Source organism: Bombina bombina, unplaced genomic scaffold (genome assembly GCF_027579735.1).
Source record: "Bombina bombina isolate aBomBom1 unplaced genomic scaffold, aBomBom1.pri scaffold_561, whole genome shotgun sequence".
Lineage (NCBI taxonomy): Eukaryota > Metazoa > Chordata > Amphibia > Anura > Bombinatoridae > Bombina > Bombina bombina.
In genome coordinates this window covers 39,022-54,096 of record NW_026512129.1, presented here as the reverse complement: position 1 = coordinate 54,096, position 15,075 = coordinate 39,022, and the positions used below count along the sequence as shown (strand labels likewise).

The window sequence follows — 15,075 nt, the reverse complement described above, 5'->3', positions numbered from 1 at the left end:
GCCCACCGCAACCAAATAAATGTATTAACCCCTAAACCCCTGGCCTCCCACATCACTAGCACTTACTAAACCTATTAACCCCTAAACCGCCAGCCCCCACATCTCCATAAACTAAATTAAACTATTAACCCCTAAACCTAACACCCCCCTAACTTTATATTAAATATTAACTCATCCCTATCTTATAATAAATTTAAATTTACCTTAAGATTTAAATTAAACTATATTAAACTATTAATTAATCTACCCTAACTATCATACTAAAATTGCATTAAACTATATTAAACTAATAATTAACCTACCCTAACTATTATACTAAAATTACATTAAACTATAGTAAACTAATAATTAATCTACCCTAACTATTAGACTAAATTACATTAAACTACAAATTAAATTAACTATATTATATATTTAAACACCTAACCCTACTCAAATCATTTAAATCTACACTAAAAAATTACTAAGTTACAAAAAAACTAACAACTAAGTTACAAAAAATAACAAACACTAACGACTAGATTACGAGTTGTGCGTTAGGTTAAAAAAGCAGCGTTAAGAGGTCCTAACGCTGCTTTTTAATGCCCGTTGGTATTACGAGTTTTGAAGGTACATGCTCACCGCTCACTTTTTTGACCAGACTTGGAAATACCGCACATACACTTACGTAAATTGTGTATCCTCTTTTTTCAATGGGACTTGCATAGCGCCAGTATTACGAGTCTTACAAAAGTGAGCATTAGACCCTCTCCTGTCAAGACTGGTACCGCATTTTAAAGTCAATAGTTGAGTTTTACACTACAACGCCGTAGCATAAAACTCTTAACTAAAGTGCTAAAAAGTACACTAACACCCATAAACTACCTATTAACCCCTAAACCGAGGCCCTCCCGCATCGCAAACACTAAAACAAATTTTTTAACCCCTAATCTGCCGAACCGGACATCGCCGCCACTATAATAAATATATTAACCTCTAAACCGCTGCACTCCCGCCTCGTCTCGCAAACATTAGTTAAATATTATTAACCCCTAATCTGCTGTCCCTAACATCACCAACACCTACCTACATTTATTAACCCCTAATCTGCCGCCCCCAATGTCGCCGCCACTATACTAAAGTTATTAACCCCTAAATCTAAGTCTAACCCTAACCCCCCTAACTTAAATATAATTTCAATAAATCTAAATAAAAATTACTATAATTAACTAAATTATTCATATTTAAAACTAAATACTTACCTATAAAATAAACCCTAAGATAGCTACAATATAACTAATAGTTACATTGTAGCTATCTTAGGGTTTATTTTTATTTTACAGGCAAGTTTGTATTTATTTTAACTAGGTAGAATAGTTATTAAATATGTATAAACTATTTAATAACTACCTAGCTAAAATAAATACTAAAGTACCTGTAAAATAAAACCTAACCTTAGTTACAATAACACCTAACACTACACTATAATTAAATTAATTCCCTAAATTAAATACAATTAAATGAAATTAGCAAATTAACAAATTACAAGATTTTTAAACTAATTACACCTAATCTAATCCCCCTAACAAAATAAAAAATCCCCCCCCCCCCACAAATAAAAAAAAGCCCTACCCTACACTAAATTAGGGCCTTTTGCGGGGCATTGCCCCAAAGTAATCAGCTCTTTTACCTGTAAAAAAAAATTACAAATCCCCCCAACATTAAAACCCACCACCCACACAACCAACCCTACTCTAAAGCCAATCAGTCAATAGGATGCCAGCTCAATCCTATAGGCTGATTGCATGAGCCAATAGGATTGAACTTCAGAATTCTATCAGCCAATCGGAATTGAAGGGACGCCATCTTGGATGACGTAATTTAAAGGAACCTTCATTCCAGAAGAGCCGTCGGATGAAGAGGATGCTCTGTGTCGGATGTCTTGAAGATGGACCCGCTCTGCGCCGGATGGATGAAGATAGAAGATGCCGTCTGGATGAAGACTTTTGCCCGTCTGGAGGACCACTTCGCCCAGCTTGGATGAAGACTTCTCCCGGCTTCGTTGAGGACTTCGGCCCGGTTGGATGAAGACTTCTCCCGGTAAGGTGATCTTCAAGGGGTTAGTGCTAGGTTTTTTTAAGGGGTTATTGGGTGGGTTTTAGAGTAGGGTTGGTTGTGTGGGTGGTGGGTTTTAATGTTGGGGGGGTTTCAAATTTCTATTTACAGGTAAAAGAGCTGATTACTTTGGGGCAATGCCCCGCAAAAGGCCCTTTTAAGGGCTATTTGTAATTTAGTGTAGGGTAGGGCTTTTTTTATTTTTTGGGGGGGCTTTTTATTTTGTTAGAGGGATTAGATTAGGTGTAATTAGTTTAAAAATCTTGTAATTTGTTTATTATCTTCTGTAATTTAGTGTTTGTTTGTTTTTTGTACTTTAGCTAATTTTATTTAATTGTATTTAATTTAGGGAATTAATTTAATTATAGTGTAGTGTTAGGTGTTATTGTAACTTAGGTTAGGTTTTATTTTACAGGTACGTTTGTATTAATTTTAGCTAGGTAGTTATTAAATAGTTAATAACTATTTAATAACTATTCTGCATAGTTAAAATAAATACAAACTTGCCTGTAAAATAAAAATAAACCCTAAGCTAGCTACAATGTAACTAATAGTTATATTGTAGCTATCTTAGGGTTTATTTTATAGTTAATTATTTAGTTTTAAATAGGAATAATTTAGTTAATGATAGGAATTTTTATTTTGATTTCTTTTAATTATATTTAAGTTAGGGGGTGTTAGGTTTAGGTTAACTTTAATATAGTGGCGGTGACGTTGGGGGTGGCAGATTAGGAGTTAATAAATGTAGGTAGGTGGCGGTGATGTTAGGCCCGGCAGATTAGGGGTTAATAATATTTAACTAATGTTTGCGAGGCGGGAGTGTGGCGGTTTAGGGGTTAATATGTTTATTATAGTGGCGGCGACGTTGGGGGTGGCAGATTAGGGGTTAAAAAGTGTAGGTAGGTAGCGGCGACATTGGGGGCGGCAGATTAGGGTTTAATAAATATAATGTAGGTGTCGGCGATGTTGGGGGAAGCAGATTAGGGGTCATAAGTATAATGTAGGTGGCAGCGGTGTCCAGAGCGGCAGATTAGGGATTAATAATTATAATGTAGGTGTCGGCGATGTCGGGGGCGGCAGATTAGGGGTTAATAAGTGTAAGATTAGGGGTGTTTAGACTCGGGGTTCATGTTAGGGTGTTAGGTGTAGACATAAAATGTATTTCCCCATAGGAATCAATGGGGCTGCGTTAAGGAGTTTTACGCTGCTTTTTTGCAGGTGTTAGACTTTTTTTCAGCCGGCTCTCCCTGTTGATTCTTATGGTGAACTCGTGCACAAGCATGTTACACCAGCTCACCGCTAACGTAAGCAGCACTGGTATTGGAGTGCAGAATTAGTAATATTTTGCTCAATGCTCACTTCTTGTCTGGTTTGTAAAAACCCGTAATAGCAGCGCTGTCTGTAAGTGAGCGGTGAGCATAAACTGCTCGTTAGCACCATACAGCCTCTAAAGCAAAACTCATAATCTAGGTGTTAGTTACAAAAAAAACAAAACACTAAGATACACAAAATAAAAAATAAATTATCCAAGACTTAAATTTACTACACCTAATCTAAGGGCCCTATGAAAATAAAAAAGCCCCCCTAAAATAAAAAAAACCCTAGCCTACAATAAACTACAAATAGCCCATAAAAGGGCCTTTTGCTGGGCATTGCCCCAAAGAAATCAGCTCTTTCACCTGTAAATAAAAAATACAAATACCCCCCCAACAGTAAAACCCACCACCCACACAACCAACCCCCCCAAATAAAACCCTAACTAAAAAAACCTAAGCTCCCCATTGCCCTGGGCATTTGTATGGGCATTGCCCTTAAAAGGGCATTTAGCTCTATTGCAGCCCAAACCCTAATCTAAAAATAAAACCCACCCAATACACCCTTAAAAAATCCTAACACTAGCCCCTGAAGATTCACTTACAGTTTTGAAGATCCGACATCCATCCTCCAAGAAGCCGGCAGAAGTCTACATCCAAGCGGCCGAAGTCTTCATCCAAGCCCGCAGAAGTCTTCACCCAGACGGCATCTTCTATCTTCATCAATCCAGCACGGAGCGGCTCCATCTACAAGACATCCAATGCGGAGCATCCTCTTCGTTCAACGTCTTCTTCACGAATGAAGGTTCCTTTAAATGACGTCATCCAAGATGGCGTCCCTTAGATTCCGATTGGCTGATAGAATTCCAGCTGCTCCCCGCTGGATGGATGAAGATAGAAGATGCCGTCTGGGTGAAGACTTCTGCAGGCTTGGATGAAGACTTCGGCCGCTTGGATGAAGACTTCTGCCGGCTTCTTGGAGCAATGCCCCGCAAAAGGCCCTTTAAGGGCTATTTGTAGTTTATTGTAGGCTAGGTTTTTTTTTTATTTTGGGGGGGCTTTTTTATTTTCATAGGGCCCTTAGATTAGGTGTAATTAGTTTAAATCTTTGATAATTTATTTTTTATTTTGTGTAACTTAGTGTATATATTTTTTTGGAACTTAGTCGGCTAGATTACGAGTTGTGCGTTAGGGTAAAAAAGCAGCGTTACGAGGTCCTAACACTGCTTTTTTACGCCGCTGCTATTACGAGTCTTGAAGGTTTAGGGTCACCGCACACTTTTTTGGCCTTACCCCAAACCGACTTACGTAAACTTTGTAAAGTCTATTTTCAATGGGACTTCCATAGCGCCGGTATTACGAGTCTGTCCTGGGAGGCCAAAAAGTGAGCGGTACACCCTACCCCCTCAAGAGTCCTAACGCATTTAAAAGTCAGTATTTAAGAGTTTTATGGTACAACGCTGTAACATAAAACTCATAACTAGTGCTAAAAAGTACACTAACACCCATAAATTATCTATTAACCCCTAAACTGAGGCCCTCCCACATCGCAAACACTATAATACATTTTTTTAACCCCTAATCTGCCGCTCCGGACATCGCCACAACTACAATAAACATTTTAACCCCTAAACCGCCGCAGTCCCGCCTTGCAAACATTAGTTAAATATTATTAACCCCTAATCTGCCATCCCTAACATCGCCGCCACCTACCTACATTTATTAACCCCTAATCTGCCGTCCCCAACGTCGCCGCCACTATATTAAATTTATTAACCCCTAAACCTAAGTCTAACCCAAACCCTAAAACCCCCTAAGTTAAATATAATTTAAATATATCTAAATAAAAATTACTATAATTAACTAAGTTATTTCTATTTAAAACTAAATACCTATAAAATAAACCCTAAGCTAGCTACAATATAACTAAGAGTTACATTGTAGCTAGCTTAGGGTTTATTTTTATTTTACAGGCAAGTTTGTGTTTATTTTAACTAGGTAGAATAGTTATTAAATAGTTATTAACTATTTAATAACTGCCTAGCTAAAATTAATACAAAAGTACCTGTAGAATAAAACCTAACCTAAGTTACAATAACACCTAACACTACACTATAATTAAATAAATTAACTAAATTAAATACAATTACCTAAATTAAATTAAATTAGCTAAAGTACAAAAAAAATAAAACACTAAATTACAGAAAAAGATGGCGTCCCTTAGATTCCGATTGGCTGATAGAATTCTATCAGCCAATCGGAATTAAGGTAGAAGAAATCCTATTGACTGATGCAATCAGCCAATAGGATTGAGCTCGCATTCTATTGGCTGATTGGAACAGCCAATAGAATGCGATCTCAATCCTATTGGCTGATTGCATCAGCCAATAGGATTTTTTCTACCTTAATTCTGATTGGCTGATAGAATTCTATCAACCAATCAGAATCTAAGGGACGCCATCTTGGATGACGTCACTTAAAGGAACCGTCATTCAGTAAGAAGCCGTTGTTTGAAGAGGATGCTCCGCGCCGGATGTCTTGAAGATGGAGCCGCCCCCGCCTCGGATAGATGAAGATAGAAGATGCTGTCTGGATGAAGACTTTGGCCTGTCTGGAAGACCACTTCGCCCGGCTTGGATGAAGACTTCTCCTGGCTTCGTTAAGGGCTTCGGCCCGGTTGGATGAAGACTTCTGCCGCTTCCTTGAGGATGGATGTCCGTTCTGCAGAACAATAAGTCGATCTTCAGGGCGTTAGTGTTAGGTTTTTTTAAGGGTGTATTGGGTGGGTTTTATTTTTTAGATTAGGGTTTGAGCCGCAAAAGAGCTAACTGCCCTTTTAAGGGCAATGCCCATACAAATGCCCTTTTCAGGGCAATGGGGAGCTTAGGTTTTTTTTAGATAGTATTTTATTTTGGGGGTTGGTTGTGTGGGTGGTGGGTTTTACTGTTGGGGGGTTGTTTGAATTTTTTTTTACAGGTAAAAGAGCTGATTACTTTGGGGCAATGCCCTGCAAAAGGTCCTTTTAAGGGCTATTGGTAGTTTAGTTTAAGCTAGGGTTTTTTTTTTATTTTGGGGGGCTTTTTTTATTTTGATAGGGCTATTAGATTAGGTGTAATTAGTTTAAATATCTGTAATTTGTTTATTATTTTCTGTAATTTAGTGTTTGTTTTTTGTAATTTAGCTAATTTAATTTAACTTAGGTAATTGTATTTAATTTAGTTAATTTATTTAATTATAGTGTAGTGTTAGGTGTTATTGTAACTTAGGTTAGGTTTTATTTTACAGGTACGTTTGTATTTATTTTAGCTAGGTAGTTATTAAATAGTTAATAACTATTTAATAACTATTCTACCTAGTTAAAATAAATACAAACTTGCCTGTAAAATAAAAATAAACCCTAAGCTAGATACAATGTAACTATTAGTTATATTGTAGCTATCTTAGGGTTTATTTTATATGTAAGTATTTAGTTTTAAATAGGAATAATTTAGTTAATTATAGTAATTTTATTTAGATGTATTTAAATTATATTTAAGTTAGGGGATGTTAGGGTTAGGGTTAGACTTAGGTTTAGGGGTTAATATATTTAGTATAGTGACGGCGACATTGGGGGTGGCAGATTAGAGGTTAATAAGTGTAGGTAGGTTGCGGCAACATTGGGGGCAGCAGATTAGGGGTTAATAAATATAATGTAGGTGGCAGCGATGTAGGGGGAGGAAGATTTGGGGTCAATAACATAATGTAGGTGGCGGCGGTAAAGGGGGCGGAAGATTAGCGGTTAATAACATAATGCAGGAGTATCCTGAACGCATTCTTATCATTATTTAGTGACACCTGTAGGTACCTAAATAATAGGTGCTACTTCCATTTGGAAGCCCATTTGGGGGAAATAAACGTATTTATGGTTGTGAGTATGGATGGGTTTTCCCCACACACACAAGTGGACTGTTCAGCATTGCTACATATTACTATGTTGGACTACTGCTAGACTACTGCTGTGGCATCTAATTAAAAAAAATGACCTTAGAAGATCTTCATAGGCTGGATTCCTCTTTTCCTACAAGTTATGTGGGGAATCACTGTCCGCTTCCATAACTGACAAGTGTTTGTAGGTGCTGCCTGATAAGTCATATTTGTCTAGTCACATATATATTTCAGATGTGGTGGCGGACCATGTTTCAATCAAGTTATCCTGCTAGTTTACCCTTATTGGCTTTTGTCACATAATTCCAGCCCATCATACTCCACAGTCTCTCCTCCCTACATGGATATGGACTGACTAAACAAACAGTCTGTCAGAGAATTTGTAAGCTTATAGTTAAAGTTTATATTCGTACTGCTAGTTCTGCTTGCTTCTTAAAAGTGTATACTGCCGCTAAAACTGCAAGCCCTTCTTCTGCTTATGGTATAGTAGAGTGGTTCCTAAACTTTCTTGATTAGTGGTGCACTGTAAAACATTTGAAGATTTTTCACCTGCATTTTGTGGGGACAAAATTCCATTACATTTTAAAGTTTTTTAAACTATGAATAAAACTAGCATAGACTATTGAAAGTTATTAATTACTTTACCTCTTTAAATTAAGCAGGTTGTGTAATGGGGGGGGAGCAGCACACAGTAATGTTGATTTGAACAGCAGTGCATTTTGGGACAGTTCCTGGATAGGGCGATGTCAGTGACTATGGAAATCCCATGAAAAAAAAACTTAATTTTTAGGTGTGCGGGACTGATGTTGCGTTACAGACTAAAAGGTGTGCGGTACAGCTATACCGACAACACTTGTAATAGCTGCAGTGCTGTTTTAACGCTGAAAATGCCATATTTTCAGCGTTAGAAGCCGCAACGCAAAACTTGTAATCTAGGTGATAATTATTACTAAAATATAGTTACATTTTGTAACATTGTAATACTGCTTTTAAAAACATAGGAACACCCAAGACCAAAAAATACTTAAATGTCTTTCACTTATTAGTAGTAATGTATAATATGTATTTATTTATTTTCTCTTCCACAGCTTGGGCTGATTCCAAAACTTGCTTCAGTAAAAAATCTGTGCAATCAACAAGAAGTAGAAGAATTCCAGCATTATAACTGTATTGAAATTGCTTCTGAAGTTGGGATAGAAATCCTTCCAGACGTGTGTGAGAGGCTCATTGTAAGCATGTCTGCCCGCATGCATAATGGAGCTGTTAGTAAGTATTTAATTTGATTGAAAACTTTTTGAAAATGTAGGACTATAAGCAGAATCTGATTTGAAAACACTTGATGAGGAGGTCAACACAGTTTTTTCAAATCAAGGAAAATTGCCAGTGTTCCAATTATGCCATAACCCAAGTCATCGAATCCATAAGAGCCTTTGCTAGTCACCAGTGATATTTTTGGAACATCTTTATTTGCTGCATAAGACAACTGTTCCAATAAATATTTTGTTATGATAGCTAATTCGCTGCATAACACTATTAGGGTTAATTGCACATGCCTCATTTACCCCAATAAATCACATCTATCCAAACCCTAGCTTCCAGTAGTCCCAACACAAAAAATGTCAGATTATTTCCACCCATGTATCACCCACTGCCCAACTTTCAACAGCTTTGGATGCAGCAGAGACCTCCCTACTAGAAAGGATTTCTTCAATAAGTAAACCTTTTCAACTACAACGTCTACCACAAGGATCATGTAGTGATCCTGCCACATTCATTCTAAAGAATCCTTTAGTCCTAAAAACAACTCCAGAAGCATCCAGGGAACCTCAACCTAGGTGGCACCACCATAATGTAGGGGCATTTTTTAATTCTTGCTTTAGCATAGCAAAGTTGTTTAATCAATTTGGATAGAAGCCAACATTTCTAATCTGCACCCTCTGAAAACACAGGACTCTTATCTTGATGGATGCCCTTAATCCTTGTTTAAAGAGTCTTTGGCTAAGGTCCCTTGCATTATTCTCTGATAGTGTCATAAGGTTTATTAAATTAATTTGTTACCTAACCAGGTATAATGGGAGAGATAAATGACATTACTATCTTCTGACTGCTGGACATTTTCCCCCCCAAAAAAAATAGAAGAAAGGGAGGGACAAATTCGTATTGCTCAGGAGAATTAAAAAGGGACCATATTTAATTGATTTGACACCACGGTTAAGGTTTGATACAAATTTTGAGTGAGTTGCAATTATAAGTGCAAATAATGTCATAGCAACTTTTGCAAGATGATCTTGGTAATAAATATTGTTTTGCAATGGGAATGTGATCATTTACCCTCAAAACCAATTCTACCAATTAGGTTGCTGTAATTACTAGGGGCAAAAAAATAAATAGCTCTTCCATTTTCATATTTTTATGCCTGTAACTTTGCAAAAATATAGAAGGGTAATTAAATAAAAACAATATTCTGAGCAGGGAGGAAACACGTTCCAACTCTAAAATTCATTCATTAATGAATTTGTTACAGTTTCTACAGACTATTTTAGCATACAAGTATGATGTACTGTTGACTTATCTCATCATTTTATTTGTGTTTCAGAATGTACATGCAACGTAGATGGATCTCTAAGCACTAACTGTACTAAATTTGGAGGTCGATGTGAATGCAAACCCAATGTCGTTGGACGTTGTTGTGATAAGTGTGTTGTGGGCAGTTATGGATTCAGTCCTAATGGTTGTAAAGGTAAGAAAATTAAGAATGCATTAATTTATCCAATGTCACCTGTTCATATGAATCATTTGCAATTGAATGATTGATCGGTCTTGCATTTGTTTTTGGCAGATAATTATTTCTGAAAGTCAGCTAGTTTTGCTAGTGTGTTTTTCCAGTGATCCCAATCCTAAATTGTTTCTGTCGATAATACAGCTCAAGCATGAAATTGTTGTCCTCCCCAAAACAACTCAACATTTGCCTCTTATATATGTGAAATCTTCATTTAAAAATGATTAAAACAAAATGGCAATATTGGGTGTTTATCAATCACATAACAGGTTGAAGAGGCTGTTGAGCAATTAACCTATTGTGCTCCAAAACCATATGGAGATATGTGTTTATGTCTCTTTAAAGGGACACAACTCTTTAAAGTGAAGGTAAACTTTGATGAATGAAAGCCCGTTTTTTAAAAAATACTATTAAAAACAGGGGCACTTTCATTCATCAAAGTTTACAAAGCAGCCGTTTTGATTAAAAACTTACCTTTTTTTCTTTTCACAGCCAGAGCAACTTCGCCCTCCTGGAAATCCTCTCTTCACACGTCAGCAATGACTAATCTAGCTTCTTCCAATCACGCTTTCCCCCCAGGGTAGTCATTGCCTGAGGCCGTGCTGTGATTGGTAGAAGCCGGATTAGTCATTGCTGACTTGTGAAGAGAGGATTTCCAGGAGGGGGAAGCTGCCCGGGCAGTGAAAATAAAAAAGGTAAGTTTTTAATCAAAACGGCTGCTTTGTAAACTTTGATGAATGAAAGTGCCCCTGTTTTTAATAGTATTTTTAAAAAACGGGCTTTCATTCATCAACGTTTATCTTCACTTTAAGATGGTAATATAAAATGATAAATCATATATCTAAAAAACTCTGCAATATACTATCATTATTCAATTTTTTCATCATATTTTATAAAAAATAATGTATAGTAAATTAGATGATATGATGAAAATAATGGTATATTTAGAAAGTCCATTTACTTGCGAGAAAAACGGTATATAATATGAGTGAGTACAGTAAATGAGTAAGAGGAAAATTATAGCCAAACACAAACACCGCAGAAATGTAAAAACAGCCCTGGTCCTTAACGGTAAGAAAATTGAAAAAATGGTCTGGTCACTAAGGGGTTAATGGGACTAAGAAAATATTTTTTAAGAAAAATGAATAATTAAAGTCATTTTTCTATGAAATATAAAGAAAACCTAATTATGTAATAAAAAATATGCTATTCTAAATCCTTTAATTAATAACTTTGTTTTATTTGTTCCATAGCATGTGATTGTAATTGCCAAGGTGCAATGAGCAATTTATGTGACCAAGTGACAGGGCAGTGTGCTTGCCGTAGTGACATACAGGGTCGTCGCTGTGACAGCTGCACACCTGGATTCTATGGGTTTCCCAAATGTAAACCTTGCCAATGCAATGGGAATTCAAAGAGATGTGACCCAGTAACTGGAGCTTGTCTAGAATGTAGTGGATTTACAAATGGAACCAACTGTGAAAGGTACAGCAATATATCAATGGTTTATAAAATATTTGCTATATAAATTAAAATGTTAACTTTTATAGAGGTTTGCTTAACTTGTATATCTATTTTTCTAGTAAGTTTACTTACATGTTTATTAACTATTTTTTTGCAAATAATGCTGCTGTATGATTGTAATCATTTTACTTACATAGGCATATACAGGTGGCCCTCGGTTTACAACGGTTCAATTTGCATCGTTTCAGAATAACAACCTTTTTTTTCAGTCATGTGACTGCTATTGAAAAGCATTGAGAAGCAGTGCATTGATTAAAATAGCCAGTAGGTGGAGGGGTAATCAGTTTAACCAGACCTGAGCTATCAAGCAGCTTGCAAAGGAACAAGATCTTCCTGTGTATAAATCAGTCCAGATTGGAATGCATGGAAAGAACTGTTTGCAGAACAATGCAAGTAAAGTCTGTGTTGTGTGATTATTTTATTAGGTTTATAATGCCATTTAGCAAATGTTTTTATTCATTTAACTTAGTTTAATTATATATTCGGTGTTGTGTGATTATTTTATTAGGTTTATAATGTTGAATAGCATTTAAAGTCTTCATTTCAAAGCTTTAAAAATAATGTATTAGGTATTACTTATGCCAATTTTTAGAGGGGCCTGGAACCTAACTCCGTTACTTCCCATTAACTTACATTATAAACTGGGTTTCAATTTACAACGGTTTCGATTTACAACCATTCCTTCTGGAACCTAACCCTGGCGTAAACTGAGGGCTACCTGTATAGTTGTTTAAAATGTTATATGTTTGTTGCTTTTTTTAGAATAGTTCCCATGGTCCCCCTTTAGGAAGCTTTAGGCAGATGAGGTTCTCAAGCAGGGCATCAATGGAGGAAGTTAAAGTGACAGTGTACTTTAAAATGTTAAAGGGACACTGAACCCAAATTTTTTCTTTCCTGATTCAGATAGAGCATGAAATTTTAAGCAACTTTCTAATTTACTCCTATTATCAAATTCTCTTTATTCTCTTGGTATCTTTATTTGAAATACAAGAATGTAAGTTTAGATGCTGGCCCATTTTTGGTGAACAACCTGGGTTGTTGTTGCTGATTGGTGGATACATTCATCCACCAATAAAAAAGTGCTGTCCAGAGTTCTGAAACAAGAACAAAGCTCAAATGCCTTCTTTTTCAAATAAAGATAGCAAGAGAACGAAGAAAATTGATAATAGGAGTAAATTAGAAAGTTGCTAAAAATTGCATGCTCTTTCTGAATCACAAACGAAAACATTTGGGTTCAGTGTCCCTTTAATTGTTTAAAAATATAGATAATCCCTTTATTACACATCCTCAGTATTGCAAACCCAACACTGTTGTATTAATATACTTTTTACCTCTGTGGTTACCTTGTATCAAAGCCTCTGCAGACTGCCCCCTTATTTCAGTGCTTTTTCCAAACTTGCATTTCATGGGAGTTAGCACAATGTTATCTATATGGCACACATGACCTAGCACTGTCTATATGTCAAAAGCTAATCAAATGCTCCGACATAAGAGGTGACCTTCAAAGGCTTAGAAATCAGCCTATGAGCCTACCTAGGTTTAGCCTTCAAGAATACCTAGAGAACAAAGCATATTTGATAATAAAAGTAAAATGACAGTTGTCTAAAATTGCAAGCCCTATCTGAATCATGAAATTTGACTTTATTGTTACTTTAACATTGCTTTTATGTAATCTCACACCCTCCTTTCACACAACTAATCCCCCCAAGAGTAAAGTTGTCTATCAACCTGGTCAGATTATTCCAGGGACATTTTAACCCACAACCACTGAGGTTGTGAGCAGGTTAAGAAGTAGAAGTCTTATGACCAATGCTTCTTACCATGGGGTTGCAGACTCTCATTAGCAAGTGTCTGTACTACAAGGGCCCCAAAGCTACATCCACAGCTTCATAAATTAACTCCTTTATTTTTTCCTATATATGATGTTACCAGCACAGTTTCATAAAAGCAATGTTAAAACTGATTCTAGTCACAGAAAAGACCTAGAAAAAACTGAAAAAAACTCAAATGAACAATAGAAATTCTTCTTCTTCCAATATAGACCTTATTGCATTGTAGCCGATAATTTGACAGGCTGATAGTTGTTAACATGTATATATTAAGAGGCTAGGGGGCCGAATTATCAAGCTCAGAATGGAGCTTGATGCCCCTGCTTCCATGTGAGCCTTTAGGCTTGCAGAAAACAGTAGTTATGAAGCAGCGGTCTAAAGACCGCTGCTCCATAACTGGTCCACTGCCTCTGAGGCTGCAGTTTCAATCCGCCCGATCACATACAATTGGGCTGATTGACACCCCCTGCTAGCGGCCAATTGGCCGCGAATCTGCAGGGGGCGGCTTTGAACAATGTGCAGGGGACATGATATGCTACATTGTATCACGTCCATCCATACTTTAGTATATCGGCCCCATTGATTCAAGGGAGAAAAGCATACATGTATCACTATATAAATCCCTGGTAAAACCTCACCTTGAGTATGGAGTGCAGTTCTAGGGACCAATCTCAAAAAAAGACATTGTAGACCTAGAAAAAGTTCAGAGAAGGGCCACAAAGCTAATAAGGGGGATAGAGAATGTAAGCTTTGAGGAGAGGTTAGCCAAACTGGGTCTGTTTTCTCTAGAAAAAGGGCGCTTGAGAGGTGACATGATTACTTATATATAAATATATATAAATATATTCAAGGCCCATATACAAAGATGGCAGAAGCTCTGTTTATTCTAAGAAAATTGTTTGTGACAAGAGGTCACAATTTAATGCTGGAGGAAAGGATATTTAATCTCCTGCAATGGAAATGTTTTTTCACTGTAAGAGCAATTATATTGTGGAACTCATTACCAAAGGAGGTAGTGAATGCCAATACCTTAGATACATTTAAAAATGGTTTGGATACATTTCTGGCTAGAAAACAGAATTCATGGATATGATTGTATTAAATGGGTCACATTTTAGTGGGATTAATTTAAGCTCAACTGGAGCTTTTTTGTAAGTATATGAGATTTGTATAGGTTGAACTCTATGGACTTCTGTCTTTTTTCATCCTCATCTACTATGTTACCATGTTACTATGTAAAATGGCTCTAAAAAATTATTACGACTTTTGACTTTTCATAAATGTATCACATTTTATTTCACTCTAGCACCATTGTGGAAGCTATGAATCAATTTTAACTACAATTGACATTAAAAAAATTTCAGTTCACACTGAAGCCATTAACAAATTGTAGCTTGCCAAATGCTAATGTTAATGCACGAACAAATATATCTTATAGTGAAAAAAGAAAGGCAGTAATGCTCCCTTCACATAGCTATATTAAGGCAGAGATAGTAGTGCAACCTAGAAAAATTAAATATATAAACATAGCAGAGGGAGTAGGTCTCACACAATAAGTGAGTTCTAAACGTCTAGCACATGTATCTAAGTAAAAAAGATATAAAAGCTCACA

At 36.4% G+C, this 15,075-nt stretch overlaps 1 protein-coding gene across 1 annotated transcript in view; it reads left to right on the top strand.

The window, feature by feature from the left end:
• The window catches only part of LOC128644138 (laminin subunit beta-4-like), a 184,889-nt gene that overhangs the window by 141,319 nt on the left and 28,495 nt on the right, over positions 1 to 15,075 (top strand). The window contains exons 19-21 of the mRNA XM_053696848.1: positions 8,420 to 8,597; positions 9,928 to 10,071; positions 11,364 to 11,595. Of these exons, the coding sequence (XP_053552823.1) occupies positions 8,420 to 8,597; positions 9,928 to 10,071; positions 11,364 to 11,595 (554 nt within the window). The remainder of the gene's footprint in view (positions 1 to 8,419; positions 8,598 to 9,927; positions 10,072 to 11,363; positions 11,596 to 15,075) is intronic.